The following is a 14748-nucleotide window of genomic DNA, read 5'->3' on the forward strand; positions in this document are numbered from 1 at the left end:
GGCAAGATGGTCTGGCACTAAAATTGAAATATGTGCACCATCAATTGTCCTGCCACAGTCAGGGAAACCCATTTCTGCAAAGCCATCAACTATTTCATGCATATTTTCCAGAGACATGGTCCTATGCAGAAGGATGCGATTTATTGCCCTGCACACTTGGATTAATACAGCCCCAAAAGTGGACTTTTCTACTCGAAATTGATTTGTGACTGACCAGTAGCAGTCTGTATCTACCAGCTTCCACACAGCAATTGCAACATGTTTCTCTACCAAAAGTACAGCTCTCAATCTGGTGTCCTTATGCGACAGGTCGGGGGACAGCTCAGCACATAGCTCCATGAAGGTTGCTTTACGCATCCTAAAGTTCTGTACCCACTGGTTGTCATCCCACACCTGCATGACAATGCAATCCCACCAATCAGTGCTTGTTTTCCTAGCCCAAAAGCGATGGTCTACCATATGCAGCTGCTCTGTAAATGCACAAAGCACTGATAAGTTGCTGCCATCCATATCACACTTGGGTGCCTGCAATTCATCCTCTGCTAACTCTGCAAGTAACTGTGCTGCTATGCACGATGTCCTCACGACAGCTAACAGTGCATAGGAGAGAAGTGCAGGATCCATCCTCTCTCACTGCAGATGCTGGCACGCCCTACAAAAGAATGACAGTTGGAAAAACAGCGCGAAGGGAAGCCTGAACCCTTTGGAGGGGTGGGACACAAAGTGGTGCATGATGGTACATTTTCCCCACACAGTTTCCGCATTCCCACAACACCTAGTGATGGATGGTGTCACCAGGCACTGTGGGATACATACCCACCGTCCATTGCTCTTGCTATTGACAAAGGTGCCCTGAGTGTGGACACAATCTGTTTACAGAGGGAGCAAATATAGACATGCTTTTGCCACTTTGCTTTTGTCGATTTTTCCTTGTCAACATTCGTTTCATCGACAAAACTTGTCAGTGTAGACGAGCTTACAGAAAGTGTGTTTTTTCCTGCAGTATTTTGGAACAGGCATGTTGAAGTTTACTTTTCAAGATCATTGACGCTAGCAAAATCAGATTGCATGAATGCACATATAAAGCAAATGTGAACAGGATGAAAATAGGAGTCAGACCATCTAGTTTAGGAAGAAATAGCACTTCAACCACCTTTAATAATGACTGCATTGGTTGTCTTAAGTACATCGATTTTGTGCAGCTTCTACTCTCCTTAATACATGCTGAGACTGGGTTTTATTCTTAGCCCTGGTCTACACTAGGACTTTAGGTCGAATTTAGCAGCGTTAAATAGATGTAAACCTGCACCTGTCCACACGATGAAGCCCTTTATTTTGACTTAAAGGGCTCTTAAAATCGATTTCCTTACTCCACCCCTGACAAGTGGATTAGCACTTAAATCAGCCTTGCCGGGTCAAATTTGGGGTACTGTGGACACAATTCGAAAGTATTGGCCTCTGGGAGCTATCCCAGAGTGCACCATTGTGACCGCTCTGGACAGCACTCTCAACTCAGATGCACTGGCCAGGTAGACAGGAAAAGAACTGCGAACTTTTGAATCTCATTTCCTGTTTGGCCAGCGTGGCAAGCTGCAGGTGACCATGCAGAGCTCATCAGCAGAGGTGACCATGATGGAGTCCTAGAATCGTAAAAGAGCTCCAGCATGGACTGAACGGGAGGTACGGGATCTGATCGCTGTATGGGGAGAGGAATCCGTGCTATCACAACTCCCAGTTTTCGAAATGCCAAAACCTTTGTCAAAATCTCCCAGGGCATGAAGGACAGAGGACATAACAGGGACCCGAAGCAGTGCCGCGTGAAACTGAAGGAGCTGAGGCAAGCCTACCAGAAAACCAGAGAGGCGAACGGCCGCTCCGGGTCAGAGCCCCAAACGTGCCGCTTCTATGATGAGCTGCATGCCATGTTAGGGGGTTCAGCCACCACTACCCCAGCCGTGTTGTTTGACTCCTTCAATGGAGATGGAGGCAACACGGAAGCAGGTTTTGGGGACGAAGACGAAGATGATAACTCACAGCAAGCAAGCGGAGAAACCGGGTTTTCCGACAGCCAGGAACTGTTTCTCACCCTGGACCTGGAGCCAGTACCCCCCGAACCCACCCAAGGCTGCTTCCTGGACCCGGCAGGCGGAGAAGGGACCTCCGGAGAGTGTACCTTTTAAAATACTATACATGGTTTAAAAGCAAGCATGTAAAAGGATTAATTTGTCCTAGCATTCGCGGCTCTCCTGGATGTACTCCCAAAGCCTTTGCAAAAGGTTTCTGGGGAGGGCAGCCTTATTGCGTCCTCCATGGTAGGACACTTTACCACTCCAGGCCAGTAACACATACTCGGGAATCATTGTACAACATTGCAGTGTATGTTTGCTGGCGTTCAAACAACATCCGTTCTTTATCTCTCTGTGTTATCCTCAGGAGAGTGAGATATCATTCATGGTCACCTGGTTGAAATATGGTGCTTTTCTTCAGGGGACACTCAGAGGTGCCCGTTCCTGCTGGGCTGTTTGCCTGTGGCGGAACAGAAATGTTCCCCGCTGTTAGCCCCGGGAAGGGGGGAGGGTTGAGGGGGTAGCCACGCGGTGTGGGGAGGCAAAATGCGACCTTGTAACGAAAGCACATGTGCTATGTATGTAATGTTAACAGCAAGGTTTACCCTGAAAGAGTGTAGCCACTGTTTTATAAAATGTGTCTTTTTAAATACCGCTGACCCTTTTTTTTTTCTCCACCAGCTGCATGTGTTTCAATGATCACAGGATCTTCTCCTTCCCAGAGGCTGGTGAAGATTAGAAAGAAAAAAAAACGCACTCGTGATGAAATGTTCTCTGAGCTCATGCTGTCCTCCCACACTGACAGAGCACAGACGAATGCGTGGAGGCAAATAATGTCAGAATGCAGGAAAGCACAAAATGACCGGGAGGAGAGGTGGCAGGCTGAAGAGAGTAAGTGGTGGGCTGAAGAGAGTAAGTGGTGGGCTGAAGACAGGGCCGAAGCTCAAATGTGGCGGCAGCGTGATGAGAGGAGGCAAGATTCAATGCTGAGGCTGCTGGAGGACCAAACCAGTATGCTCCAGTGTATGGTTGAGCTGCAGCAAAGGCAGCTGGAGCACAAACTGCCACTACAGCCCCTGTGTAATCAACCGCCCTCCTCCCCAAGTTCCATAGCCTCCACACCCAGATGCCCAAGAACGTGGTGGGGGGGCCTCCGGCCAACCAGCCACTCCGACACAGAGGATTGCCCAAAAAACAGAAGGCTGGCATTCAATAAATTTTAAAGTTGTAAACTTTTAAAGTGCTGTGTGGCATTTTCCTTCCCTCCTCCATCACCCCTCCTGGGCTACTTTGGTAGTCATCCCCCTATTTGTGTGATGAATGAATAAAGAATGCATGAATGTGAAGCAACAATGACTTTATTGCCTCTGCAAGCGGTGATCGAAGGGAGGAGGGGAGGATGGTTAGCTTACAGTGAAGTAGAGTGAACCAAGGGGCAGGGGGTTTCATCAAGGAGAAACAAACCGAACTTTCACACCGTAGCCTGGCCAGTCATGAAACTGGTTTTCAAAGCTTCTCTGATGCATACCGCGCCCTCCTGTGCTCTTCTAACCGCCCTGGTGTCTGGCTGCGCGTAACCAGCAGCCAGGCGATTTGCCTCAACCTCCCACCCCGCCATAAACGTCTCCCCCTTACTCTCACAGATATTGTGGAGCGCACAGCAAGCAGTAATAACAGTGGGAATATTGGTTTCGCTGAGGTCTAAGCCAGTCAGTAAACTGCGCCAGCGCGCCTTTAAACGTCCAAATGCACATTCTACCACCATTCTGCACTTGCTCAGCCTGTAGTTGAACAGCTCCTGACTACTGTCCAAGCTGCCTGTGTACGGCTTCATGAGCCATGGCATTAAGGGGTAGGCTGGGTCCCCAAGGATAACTATAGGCATTTCAACATCCCCAATGGTTATTTTCTGGTCTGGGAATAAAGTCCCTTCCTGCAGCTTTTGAAACAGACCAGAGTTCCTGAAGATGCGAGCGTCGTGTACCTTTCCCGGCCATCCCACATTGATGTTGGTGAAACGTCCCTTGTGATCCACCAGAGCTTGCAGCACTATTGAAAAGTACCCCTTGCGGTTTATGTATTCGCCGGCTTGGTGCTCCGGTGCCAAGATAGGGATATGGGTTCCGTCTATGGCCCCACCACAGTTAGGGAATCCCCTTGCAGCAAAGCCATCCACTATGACCTGCACATTTCCCAGGGTCACTACCCTTGATATCAGCAGATCTTTGATTGCGTGGGCTACTTGCATCACAACAGCCCCAACAGTAGATTTGCCCACTCCAAATTGATTCCCGACTGACCGGTAGATGTCTGGCGTTGCAAGCTTCCACAGGGCTATCGCCACTCACTTCTCAACTGTGAGGGCTGCTCTCATCTTGGTATTCATGTGCTTCAGGGCAGGGGAAAGCAAGTCACAAAGTTCCATGAAAGTGTCCTTACACATGCAAAAGTTTCGCAGCCACTGGGAATCGTCCCAGACCCGCAACACTCTGCGGTCCCACCAGTCTGTGCTTGTTTCCCGAGCCCAGAATCGGCGTTCCACAGCATGAACCTGCCCCATTAGCACCATGATGCATGCATTGGCAGGGCCCATGCTTTCAGAGAAATCTGTGTCCATGTCCTGATCACTCACGTGACCGCGCTGACGTCGCCTCCTCGCCCGGTATCGCTCTGCCAGGTTCTGGTGCTGCATATACTGTTGGATAATGCGTGTGGTGTTTAATGTGCTCCTAATTGCCTAAGTGAGCTGAGCGGCCTCCATGCTTGCTGTGGTATGGTGTCCGCACAGAAAAAAGGCGCGGAATGATTGTCTGCCGTTGCTCTGACGGAGGGAGGGGCAACTGACGACATGGCTTACAGGGTTGGCTTACAGGGAATTAAAATCAACAAAGGCGGTGGCTTTACATCAATGAGTATTTCAGGCAGGACTTCACGGAGGGTTCCAATAAGAAATGGTGCACCTAAGTAATTGTTCTTATTGGAACAAGCAGGTTGGTCTGGCCTCTGATTGATACATGCCTAGATTTACCTCGCTGCACCTTCTCTGTGAGTGACTGCAGTGTGACCTAGAGGAATGAGTCCCCTAGACGGCGGGGGGGGGGAAGCAAATGAGAACAAAACAAATCTGGTCTATTTCTTGTTTTGATCCACTCCATCTATCTTCTACATCTTTGGCTGGCAGCAGACAGTGCAGAAGGACTGCAAGCCATCCACATCTCATGGCTGCTCGGCAGAAGACGGTGCAGTGGGACTGCTAGCCATCCTCATCTCTTGCCTGCCTGGCAGAAGATGGTACAGTAAGACTGCTAGCAATCCGTATTTCCTGCCTGCTCACCATAAGATGGTTCAATAGGACTGACTGCAGGACTAAAGAGAATGACCTGGTCAAGTCACTCCAAATTTAGTCCCTGCGCCCATGTCTACCCAGGCACTCCTGGCTGACATGGCCAGGAGCACCTTGGACATGATGATGACGGCTACCAGTCGTACTGTACTGTCTGCTGCCACAAAGCAATGGGTTGATGCTGCTGTGTAGCAATGCAGTACCGCGTCTGCCAGCACCCAGGAGACATACGGTGACGGTTACCTGAGCGGGCTCCATGCTTGCCGTGGTATGGCGTCTGCACAGGTAACTCAGGAAAAAAGGCGTGAAACGATTGTCTGCCCTTGCTTTCACGGAGGGAGGGAGGAAACGGGGGCCTGACGATATGTACCCAGAACCACCCGCGACAATGTTTTAGCCCCATCAGGCATTGGGATCTTAACCCAGAATTCCAATGGGCAGCGGAGACTGCGGGAACTGTGGGATAGCTACCCACAGTGCAACACTCTGGAAGTCGACTCTAGCCTCGGTACTGCGGAAGCACTCCGCTGAGTTAATGCACTTAATGCACTTAGAGCATTTTCTGTGGGGGGACATACACTCGAATATATAAAACTGATTTCTACAAAACCGACTTCTGTAAATTCGACCTAATTCCGTAGTGTAGACATACCCATAGAGTTGGTTCAGTTTTCCCTCTGAAAGAAAATCAGGGGAAGGTAGGGCTGGAAGGGCCTTCAAGAAGTCATTAAGTCTATTGCTCCATGCTGAGGCAGGACCAACTAAATGTAGACCCTCTGTGACAACTGCGTTTTCTAATCTGTTTTTAAAAACCTCCAATGGTGAGGTTTCCACAGCCTCCCTTACCTACCCATACTGGTATAAAAAGGAAAAGGAGTACTAGGGGCACCTTAGAGACTAACAAATTTATTTGAGCATAAGCTTTTGTGAGCTACAGCTCACTTCCTCGGATGAGCTTATGCTCAAATAAATTTGTTGCGAATACAGACTAACACAGCTGCTACTCTGATAGTGGTAGAAAGTTTTTCTTAATAGCTAATCTATATCTCCCTTGCTGCAGCTTAAACCAGTTTTGTGTTTTCCTACCTTCAGTAAATATGGAGAAAATTGATCACCCTTCTCTTTATCGCTCCCTTACCATATTTGAAGACTATTATTAGATCCTCCTTCGTCATCTCTTTTCAAGACTAAACAAACCCAGTTTTTTAACCTTTCTTTCTAATCCTTTTTCATAGTTGTGCGTTGCTAGACTCTCTCTAATTTGTCCACAGTTTCCTAAAATGGGGGCTGAGACTTGGACCCAGTACTCCAGCTGTGCCCCCACTGGTATCAAGTGGAGCAGGACAATTAGCTCTTCTGGCTCAGATACACCCCAGAATATTAATTTTGGTTTTGTAGCTATATCACATATTATATTCAGTTTGTGATCTATCACCCCAAATTCCATTTCAGCAGTACCCCCATTTATGGAGATATACCTACCTCATAGAGCTGGAAGGGAGCGTGAAAGGTCAGAGAGTCCAGTCCCGTCTTCACAGCAGGACTAAATACCATCCCAGATCCCTAAATGGCCCCCTCAAGCATTGAACTCACAACCCTGGGTTTAGCAGGCCAATGCCCAACCACTGAGTTAGCCTTCCCTCTAGCCAGTTACTCCCCAGTGTGTAGTTATGCATTTGATTTTTGTCTTCCTAGGTGAAGTACTGTGCCCTGGTCTTTATTTAATTTCATTTTGTTGGCTTCAGCCCAATTCTCTCATTTGTCATCATCATTCTTAAGTTTAACCGTGTCCTCCAAGCTGCTAGCAATCCCCTCACAGCTTGGTGTCATCTGCAAATTTTGTAAGCATGTGCGCTTGTCTACTTTGTTAATGAAAATGTTGAACCGCTCCTGGCAGGACCCCACGGCGTACACCGTCCCCGTTTGACAGCGGGCCCTTTAATACAAATTCTTCATGTGGATTTCATGTGGTTAGTAGTGCAGCGCCTGTCACGTTCAGCTGAGCCCGGGAGCTGGGTTTCCCCGGGCTGGGCGGATGCGTGGCGTGGCGGAGGGATTCCCTCCCCTGAGGCAGCCCGCTTTGCGGTGACGTCTTCGCAGAATTTCCCCCGCTGGGCAGAGCCTGAAAATCCCCCCACTTGCGAAGGGCTGGGGTGGGGGAGGGCGCGTCTCTCGCTTTCCTCCCCTGCCGGTACAGCGCGGAGCAGGCAGACCCCCCGCCCGCCGCACGGCGGCTGCCCTCGCCGACGCTGAGCCCCCCGGGTTCTGCTCGCCTGTACCCGCGGCCCCAGGCAGCAGCAGCTGCGCTCCCCGCCCCCGGGAGGCTCCGCCCCTCCTGCGCTCGACCCGTTCCGCAGGCCCCCCACCTCCACCCCTGCATCCCCATGTTAAAGGGCTGCTGAGTCCGGCCCGCCACTTGTCTTCCGGTTAGCTCCTCCCCTCAGGTGCGGCCTCCGCCAATCCGGGGCGGCTTGTTGTGTCACACGTCGGGGGTGACGCGCCGCGCGTCCTGGGAGGGGGCTGCTCCGCACCGGAAGCGCGAGGCCCCCGCCGGGTGCTCGGCCGGTGTCATGAGTCCCTGAGGCCGGCGCGCGCCGGGTTGCCTCGCCATGGGGGTCCCGATCCCTTTAGTCCCCGCCAACGAGAGCCTGAGCCTGACGGCCCGGCCTGGCCGCCTCGCCGTGTCCTCCTCGGGCGCCGGGCCCGGGGACGGCTACCGGGGCTGCGAGAACGGGGCCCTCATGGACAGCTTCGGCATCTTCCTGCAGGGGCTCCTGGGCGTCGTGGCCTTCAGCACCCTCATGCGTGAGTGACCCCTCCCCCTTCCGGGCCTGGCTCCGCGACCTCTTCCTCCTCAGGGCTGGCCTCCCTGGCACAACCCCCGTCCCCGCCTTGGGAACGAGCCCTCCCCGCTCCGGGGCCGGTGTAACGGCAAAAACGGCAGCCGTCCATTTTTCCTACCCGTAGCCGTTACCGCCATGTAAGTCACAACACTGGCCTCCCCGGCACACCCACCCGCCTCGTGGCAGCGACCCTTCCCCCTTCCGGGAACCTCCTGCCCTCCGCCATGTGTGATTTCGAGGACCCAGATGTCCTGACCCCCTTCTCACACCCCATGTGTGTGAGAGTGACTTTTGAGACCCAGACCTGGTTCCTCTCCCCTTCCCTCCTTGTTCTGTCTCCTTCTCTCCCCCTATCCAGAGCCTGGTCTGGTTTGGTGTATCACCTTTTTCATGAGTGAGACTGTCTCCAGGAACACTCGTGGCACCAGGGTCTAGCCTGGGTTCCCCCTCCATCCCTCAGGCAGTGCTTACACACCCATTACCCTCTTATGTGAGTGACAGCCCTTCCCCACAAACACCAGGGATGCCCCTGCCCTGGCTCTTCTCCCATCTAGCGTCTCCTGGCATAAATGTCTCTCCACAATTGGGGTCTGGGTCGGGTTTCCTATCCTTTCCCCTTCAAACAACCACTTTCTCCTTGTCCTCATCCATCAGCCTCATGCATCAAAAATGCATGTATTTCCTTATTATACTAAAAACATATATCACTGGGAGTAAAAAGCTTGAAAAATCCTGTTTTCCTGGTGCTGTTAATGCTCACTTTATTTCTTGTATTTCTGTTTGCTTGTATAAAGGAAATCAATACAATCAGTGTCACTTGTTTAGATTGAGTCTTGGTTTTGGGTTCCGTTTTGCAATGCTTGAGTAACAATGTCCCTTTAATCAGTTGCACTGGCATAATAATGTGCTTTGTGAGGGGGATTTAAAATCTGGTCAGACTCTTTTCCAATCTAGAGAGTCTTTTATATGCTGTTGTCATGATTCTGTGAATATAAGGCAGGGGTCGGCAACCTTTTAGAAGTGGTGTGCTGAGTCTTCATTTATTCACTTTAATTTAAGGTTTTGCGTGCCAATAATACATTTTAACGTTTTTTAGAAGGTGTCTCTATAAGTCTGTATATTAAATAACTAAACTATTGTATGTAAACAGGTTTTTCAAAATGTTTAAGAAGCTTCATTTAAAATTAAATTAAAATGCTGATCTTACACCGCTGGCCCACTCAGCCCGTTGCCGGTCTGGGGTTCCGTTCACCTAGGCCGGCAGTGGGCTGAGCGGGGCCTGCGGCCGGGACCCTGGCTGGCCAGGGGCCGGCAGCCAGAACCCCAGACTGGCAGTGGGCTGAGCGGCTCAGCCCGCTGCCACTCAGCCTGCTCTCGGTCTGGGGTTCCATCTGCCGACTCCTGCCAGCCAGGGTCCTGGCTGCCAGCCCCGCTCAGCCTGCTGCTGGTCTGGAGTCCAGGCCTTGTCCACATAGAGTAGGTACCCACCTTCTCCCTGGTTCTAGCCATTCTCTTTCTCTCTCTGCACTGAGATGAGGGTGGGAGTGTGCTGAGAACAGGGCTGGGGGTGAAGGAGCAGCCTGGGGGTTGGGGTGCAGGGTCTAGCCAGGAGCTAGAATGAGGGAGGGGGCTCAGGGTTGGGGCAGGAGGTTTGGGTGTGGAGCGCTTATCTGGGCAGCTCCCATTTGGTGTGAGGGGTGCAGGTGGGAATGTGTGTGTGTGGGGGGGGAGGTGTGCAGGAGCTCCTGTTTGGTGCGAGGGGTGGGAGTGGGGATGTGGGGGGTGCAAGAGTCAGGGCATAAGGTGTGGGGGGGCTGGGTGTGTGTGAGGAGGGTGCAGGATTCAGGGCAGGGGGCTGAGGGGGTGTGAGGAGGGTGCAGGAGTCAGGGCAGGGGGCTGGGGTCATGGGGGTGCTCCCAGCCCCCTGCCCTGAGCAACTCACGGCAGGGGCTGGAGGGGATATGCCCTGAATTCCACCCCATTCCCCAAGGTCCCTGGAGCAGAGAGCGTGCTGCAGCTCTGCTTTTACCTCTCCTGCTTGTAGCAAGGGCCATCAGCTGATCGGCCGCAGGGAGGGAGAGAGAAGGAGGGGCAGGAACCCAGCATGCTGGGGGAAGAGGCGGGGGGAGGGGGAAGCTTGCCTGCCCTGCAAGGAGAAGGCTGGGGGGGGGGGGCGGAAAAGAGCGGGCTGGGCCGGGCAGGATTTTTAATGGCACACTGCTGTCTGCCCGGGTCTGGCAGATAGCAGCGTGCCGTTAAAAATTGGCTCGAGTGCCGTGTTTGGCATGTGTGCCATAGGTTGCCAACCCCTGATATAAGGGATGGTGCCACCGTTTACTGCCTTTTCCTCTTATTTGTGTTAGCCACTTTTTTCTTCAGTACTGTATGCAGAAAATGCCATCACTGGTTTCCCTTTTAAGTATTGACAATTTAGCAGAGTTTTTCACAGAAGCTGTATGTCCCTTTGTGCTTGCATGTGCTTCTGTTTAGTGTAATGTGTAATAGTGATTGAAGTGTGTTTCCTAATTCAGCGTGAAGTGATCTCTTCTCCAAAGAACAAATTACACTTCCCCCAAAAGTTGGTATTTCATACCTAGAATTTAGTCTTCTTCCTTTCCACTCTGGTGTGTAATAGTTTCTTTTTTTCTATTTGACCTACTAGATAAAGAATCTTGGTCCTATATTTGTCTGAAGGAACCTACCGCAGCAAGATACTAAATAAGTGTTTGCACTAGCAGTTTTTAAGATTAGCCTCTGAACAGCTGTTGTAATGCAGAAGAAGAAATTGCTTACAAATGAAAATGGGGCAGTCACTTCAAGCTGACATCTTGTGGTCATTGAGGCATTGGGTCTTGATGTAGTGACACATGCAGTCTGCTCTGAGACTATTTTGTTTGCTTGTCAAATGTATATTTCTCATTCAGGTGAGGGGGGAAAAAAGCTGTAGATAAGCGCAGGTTAGAGATCATTTGTTTAGTACTCGTGTGCCTTCATTTTTTGCATGTTTTAAGTTTACCCATACGCTAGAAAGAATGATTTACTTCACTCTTGCAGTAATATTCACATTTTCACATATGTAGCACCACTGACTCTGAATGACTTCCGTTGGAGTTAAAGCACTCAACACCATGCAGGATTGAGCTTTGCAGGTTGTTGTGAGTACTCTCTTAAAATTCTGTTGGCATTCAAGATTAGAATCAAATCTAGAAAGAGCACTTCAGTATTACTGAGAATTACTGTAAGTGATAGACTGAAGATATTTCTAAGTGACCAATGAAACATAGGTGATGGTTTATTGAAATTTATCATATTCGCTGGGAATTGATTGGAGCTGCAAACTTTCCAGGTTTAATAATTATGAATAAGGCTATATTTTAGTCATGGGTATTTTTAGTAAAAGTCATGGAAAGGTCACAGGCTGTAACCAAAAATTCACGGCCTGTGACCTGTCCATGACTTGTACTATATACCCCTAACTAAAACTTGGGTACTCCATGCGGGAGAGGAGGGGGATGCCACGGGTGCCCGGGGGGGGGGGGTAGAGAGGGGTGGCCCGGGGGGCACCACGGGTGCTGGGGTGGGGGGCGTAGCCCAGGGGCAGTGGGGGTACTTGCAGTGGAGGGGGGGGAGGATTGACAGGGCTGGCAGGCTCCCCACCCAGTTCTGCGCAGCTCCCCAGAAGCGGAAACATGTCCCTTGGCTCCTAGATAGAGGTGTGACCAGGGGGGCTCCGCACACTGCCCTCACCCTGAGCGTCGGCTCTACAGCTCCCGTTGCCCGGGAGCCACAGATAAGCGCTGCCCAGAGCCCTCACCGCCTCTTGCACCTCAATCCCCTGCCTCAGCTCAGAGCCCGCTCCCACACCCAAACTCCTGCTGCTCGGGGGAGGGTGGATATGGTGGCCTGAGACTGCCCCAGCAGTGGCTGGTGTGGCTGGCCCTGGGGCTGTCCGAGGTGCTCAGACAGCCCCCAGGCCAGCAGTAGAAGTCACGGAATCCATGGCCTCTGAGACAGACTTAGAGCCTTCATTATAAGTCCTTAGTATACTGCTCTGGTATGCTGCCAGATGCTGTACTAGGCTTCCGTGGTTTTCTCAACAATTTCTGGAGAATTAAAAAGAAAATTCTATCCCTTATGTTTGTGTGGGGCATAACAGATGCAATGATGTCTGAGTCTTCAGGTAAACAACAATATTTCTGACATCTGATGTGTCCTAATCTTCTCAACAAGATTCTACTTCTGAGACCTGAGGTCTCAGAAAATGTATCTTTAACTATTTTTCTCATCATTTGGACAGTATTACATATTGAAATATATATTGACTGGGAGCGTGAAGCATGCTATAGCACAGGGGTGGGCAAACTATGGCCCACGGGGCCGGATCCGGCCTGTCAGGGCTTTGGATCTGGCCCATGGGATTGCCCCCCGTGGTGCCGCAGGCCCCATGCTGCTCTCAGAAATGGCCAGCACCAGTCCCTGTGGCCCTGGGGGAAGGGGGGGGGCAGAGGACTCTGTGTGTTGCCCTTGCCTCCAGGCACCACCCCCTGCACCTACCATTGCCCGGAAACGGGGAACTGTGACCAATGGGAGCTTTGGGGGAGGTACCTGGAGGCATGGCAAGAGCAGCATGTGGAGCCTTGTGGGCCCCCCCTCCCCCCAGGGGCTGCATGGGGACATGGTTCCAGCCGCTTCCCAGAGCGGCATGGTGTAGGACCAGGGCAGGCAGGCATGGCATGGAGCCTGCTCTGGCCACGGTGTATGCCACTGCCACCCCGGAGCCTCTTTAGGTAAGCGGTGCCAGGCCGAAGCCCGAACCCCTCCTATACCCCACCCCACAACTCCCTGCCCTAAGCCCCCTGCCTGCACCTCGCACCCCCATGCACCCCAACCCCCTGCCCTGAGCCCCCTGCCGCACCCCCATGCACCCCAGCAGTCTGCACCCCTCCTGTACCCCAGTCCTGAGCTCTCTCCTACAGTCTGCACTGCTTCCCTGAGCCCCCTTCTGCACCCCAATCCCTTCCCTGAGCCCCCTTATACAACGCGCACCCCTCCTCTGCCCCAATCCCTTGCCCTGAGCCCATTCCCACACACCGCACCCCCTCCCACACCCACACTCCGTGCCGCACCCCAACCCACTGCCCCGGCCCTGCATACAATTTCCTCACCCAGATGTGGCCCTCGGCCCAAAAAGTTTCCCACCCCTGGTATAGCAATATATTCTAGATAACCTGTGTTTTGTATTATTTATATATTAAGTCAGTTATAGTGGTTTTGTGGATTGTACGGTGGTCTCCTATTTACAGCCCTGCTTACTATGGAAATAATGTTTTGTCAGCTGACCGACTGAGCAAGCGATGGAACAAGACCTTCTGTCTTTGCAGAATGGCAACTGAATGTACGAGCTTTGTATGTACGCTTTACCAAATGTGTACCTCATACATCCTACATGTTCTAAGTTTCTAAGAAATAAAGTTTCATCTTATTCTAAGTGCAAAAGTCATATAAACTAAGTCAAATAGAAGGTAGTTGAACAGAGGCATTAACAGGAAATCTCTCAATCTAAGGACTGTACAGGTATAGAATCATTTTAGCAAATATTTTATAAACTAACCCAGGGGATGTGTAAATTTAGAACCATATACTACCCTTTATCTCAGTGGAACTCCCAGGGATGATAGTGGAAGGTTTGCACAAAGATCAGTGGTAGAATATGGCATTAGATAGTGAATAATTAAGACCCCTGCAATTGGTGCTGTCAGCTCAGTGCCAGGTTGTTAGTGTGTTTAGGTGTTACAGAGTACAGAACAAGGAAAGTAACTAATAGCCAGTGTCACATACTTCCCTTAATACTTTTCTTTGTGAGCTTTTCTATTGTAAATACAGCCCAGATCCTAGTGAACCAATGTGTAAGGGCTTCCTATGGATTTTAATAGTATGTTGATTTAAAGCTGTATCAGAGTAGTTGCAAGGTTTTTGGAGGGGTGGACTTTATGTAGTGGAAGCATTAATTCTTAATCTGTCTTTCATAATAACCTGTACTGTACCCAGTATCCTGCCAGCTGAGGACTGGACTGTAGTCTTCCGTGCCATTATTTAACTGATCATGAGGTTGCTTTGTTAGGGTGAGTGGGACAAAATAACTGCACTACCAGCTTTGGCTAGCCCAGGGACCTCAGGGATGTTGTCAGTGAGCTTGTGTGTGTGTGTGTGCGCGCTTTCTGTGTACTGTCCGCAGCTCTGCTAAGATAGCTGATTCAGCAGACCTTAATAGTACTATCCTGTGTGGTTAAGTACTGGAGGCTTGAATGTCATTGCCTCAATAGTGCTGTTTAGGCTGCTCATCGCTTCTGTCTTTGGAGCTTCAATGTTAATAGTAGTGCATCATGTTAGTTCAGCAGACCTCAGTGTACTAGCTCCCTGGATCAATGTTTATAATTACACTAACACATGTATGCTTGTTACAATAGACTCAGCTCAGTCAGTGGTGGGATTTTCC

The 14748-nt window shown here is 50.8% G+C and overlaps 1 protein-coding gene across 1 annotated transcript in view; it reads left to right on the top strand.

The window, feature by feature from the left end:
- The first annotated feature begins 7935 nt into the window (after positions 1-7935).
- The window catches only part of LOC144267768 (store-operated calcium entry regulator STIMATE-like), a 120183-nt gene continuing 113370 nt past the window's right edge, over positions 7936-14748 (top strand). Inside the window, exon 1 of the mRNA XM_077822027.1 lies at positions 7936-8214. Coding sequence (XP_077678153.1) covers positions 8019-8214 — 196 coding nt within the window. The 5' untranslated portion in view covers positions 7936-8018. The remainder of the gene's footprint in view (positions 8215-14748) is intronic.

This window comes from Eretmochelys imbricata, chromosome 7 (assembly GCF_965152235.1).
Source record: "Eretmochelys imbricata isolate rEreImb1 chromosome 7, rEreImb1.hap1, whole genome shotgun sequence".
NCBI classification, from domain to species: domain Eukaryota; kingdom Metazoa; phylum Chordata; order Testudines; family Cheloniidae; genus Eretmochelys; species Eretmochelys imbricata.